Raw genomic sequence first — 2,740 nt, forward strand, 5'->3', positions numbered from 1 at the left:
TGATTTCACGAAATGACAGCTATCTCCTCGGCTATGCTTCTCTCAGTTCAGCTAGCTCCTCGACTGTGCTTGTCTCAGCTCAGGTATTGTCTCAGCTTAGCTATCTCCTCGGCTATGCTTGTCTCAGCTCAGGTATGTTTCCCTCACGAGAGCTCAACTGGATATGAGGTTCGGAACTCGAGTTGAGAGGTGAGAAAATGCTGTGAAAACAATGAAATATTTAATAACTGAACTGAAATCATTTGAGAATGCTATTCCTCTATGTTGAAATGGTGTGAAATATTTAATAATATTAGAAATCAATCGAGAATGCTATTCCTCTATGTTGAAATGCTGTGGAATATTTAATAATATTAGAAATCATTCGAGAATGTTTAAGTGAGTTGGCATGGGGGATTTCAGCTTCTAGCAGGTGTTTTCACTGTCCCATGCAGAGTTCTAGACGAGATTTTTTTTTTCGTCTTCCAACACATGGATGCTATTTGAAAAATGATCGAGTGTCTTATAGGAGAGAGAATATTTACAAACCGATAATGATGTGGGAGCACGTGTTGTTGGAGAGAAATTTGAATTTTTTTCACCTTGTAGCACACTTCGCTCTCGCTCGCACGAGCCTGGAACAGAGAGAGAAACGTATGCTATATAAACAGAAGTGATGAGAGGAAAATTATCATTTACATCTGAGCCAGCTTCACGATGACTTCTCCATCAACATCTTCTCCATCATACATCCTGCTGGATAGCCCGCCGCAGCGCGTGCTCAACTATTGGCAGCAGCAGAAAGCTCGCAGCTCGGCTGCCACCTCTGCTGCCATGGCTGCCGCCTCCGCTGTCTCCCCAGCCTCCTCCTCCGCCTCACCCCTGAAGAGACAGGGAATCTTCGTTCAACGAGAGAGGGGTGAGGAGATCGTGATTCCGGACAGTCCTCTGCCACAATCTACACTGGCTACCTGGGTGCCGCGGCGTGCGGTGCTGACAACTCAACCCAGCAAGCAGCCGGTGAAGAGGAGGCTAGTTTTCGAGGACGAGGGCGTGCTCACTCAATCAAAGGTTAGTTTCAACAAATATTATTAACTTGTGTATGCACAGATTTTTTCCGTGATTGATTGTTAAAAAAATCTGTGCACATACAAGTCTTTGATTATTTGATACAAATATTATTTGAACCGAATAGAAATTGAATTATGAGATATTATTGTTTAAAGTAATCGATCATGCAACAATGTTAGCAATATTTCCTTGAACTGATTAGAAATTGAATTATGAGATATTATTTGAAGTGATTAGAATGCAAAGGAAATATTATTTGAAGTGATTAGAATGCGAAGGAAATATTATTTGAACTGCTTAGAAATTATTGTTTAAAGTAATCGATCATGCAACAATGTTAGCAATATTTCCTTGAAGTGATTAGAAATTGATGCTAAGGAAATATTATTTGAAGTGATTAGAATGCAAAGGAAATATTATTTGAACTGCTTAGAAATTATTGTTCAAAGTAATCGATCATGCAACAATTATTTGTTATCAATATTTCCTTGAACTGCTTAGAAATTATTGTTTAAAGTAATCGATCATGCAACAATATTAGGAATATTATTTGAAGTGATTAGAATGCTAAGGAAATATTATTTGAAGTGATTAGAATGCAAAGGAAATATTATTTGAAGTGATTAGAATGCAAAGGAAATATTATTTGAACTGATTAGAAATTATTGTTTAAAGTATTCGATCATGCAACAATGTTATTTCAATAACTAATATTACTCACTTTAAATGCCAATTCGATGATGTCGAGTTGAGATTATGACAATAATCTGATGTCTATATAATCTATCGATCAAGTTCTCCCTCTCTCTCTCTCGTATGATTTGATGATGAAAAATCTGAAACAAATAAGAGTCTAATGAAATATTTTTTCAACAGAAACGTGTGGCGGAAGAGGACGAGAACTCATCCATGGTGCCGCTGATGAAGGAGGTGCAACGAAGGGAGGAGGAGGAGGAGGAGGAGGAAGTGGAGATAGAGAACGAGATGGAATCAGAGAGCTTTTTAAGATTATTAAATAGTCGCACCGAGAAGCCATGGACGCCTCTGCGTGAGCTGGAAGAGGGGTTACCTTATCCAATATGTGACGTGAGAGAGGCGTCCAACCAGCACAGGCGGCGAATTGTGCTCAAAATCCGGGTACCCGGGCTAAGAACAACGGATGTTTATCTTCCAGAAAGATTTACCCGGATTTTGAGCACAAAAGACATTGAAAATTTCAAATTAAAGTGTAAAACATTATCTCTGTTTGTAAAGCATGTTAATGCTTTTATCACCGACATAAAAATTGTTAAATTCTAATGTCGGTAAGCATCTAGCATTAACATGCTTTACATGTTATTATTATGTATGTGTGAATAGATAAATAAAATGTAATATTGTTTCTATAAAAATTGTTTTCAATTCTTACCTGTTCGTAATGAATAGTAGAAACACACAGAAGAAGAAATGGTTCAGGTGCTCTGTTGTGAATGATATTTAAATAAGGTGACTGAGTCTTTTATAGTTTGTTGTGAGCATGCTCACTAGTCTTTACCGCTACACACACACACACACCACACACACACACACACACACACACACACACACATACTGGAACAAGGACACAAACGGGGAGGTGAGAAATGAGCATACAATGCGGGGAGGCTGATTTACACACATTTGCACACATTTTGGAGATTGAATTTTTGTT

The 2,740-nt window shown here is 38.2% G+C and overlaps 1 protein-coding gene across 1 annotated transcript; it reads left to right on the plus strand.

Moving 5' to 3' along the window:
- The first annotated feature begins 420 nt into the window (after window positions 1–420).
- On the plus strand, window positions 421–2,349 carry LOC120351608. Its single transcript, XM_039429469.1, has 2 exons — window positions 421–1,050; window positions 1,927–2,349. Exons 1-2 carry the CDS (start codon window positions 697–699, stop codon window positions 2,347–2,349), a joined length of 777 nt encoding a protein of 258 aa, XP_039285403.1. The 5' UTR covers window positions 421–696.
- The last annotated feature ends 391 nt before the right edge of the window (window positions 2,350–2,740 follow it).

The sequence above is a fragment of the Nilaparvata lugens genome, chromosome 5 (assembly GCF_014356525.2).
Source record: "Nilaparvata lugens isolate BPH chromosome 5, ASM1435652v1, whole genome shotgun sequence".
Classification (NCBI taxonomy): domain Eukaryota; kingdom Metazoa; phylum Arthropoda; class Insecta; order Hemiptera; family Delphacidae; genus Nilaparvata; species Nilaparvata lugens.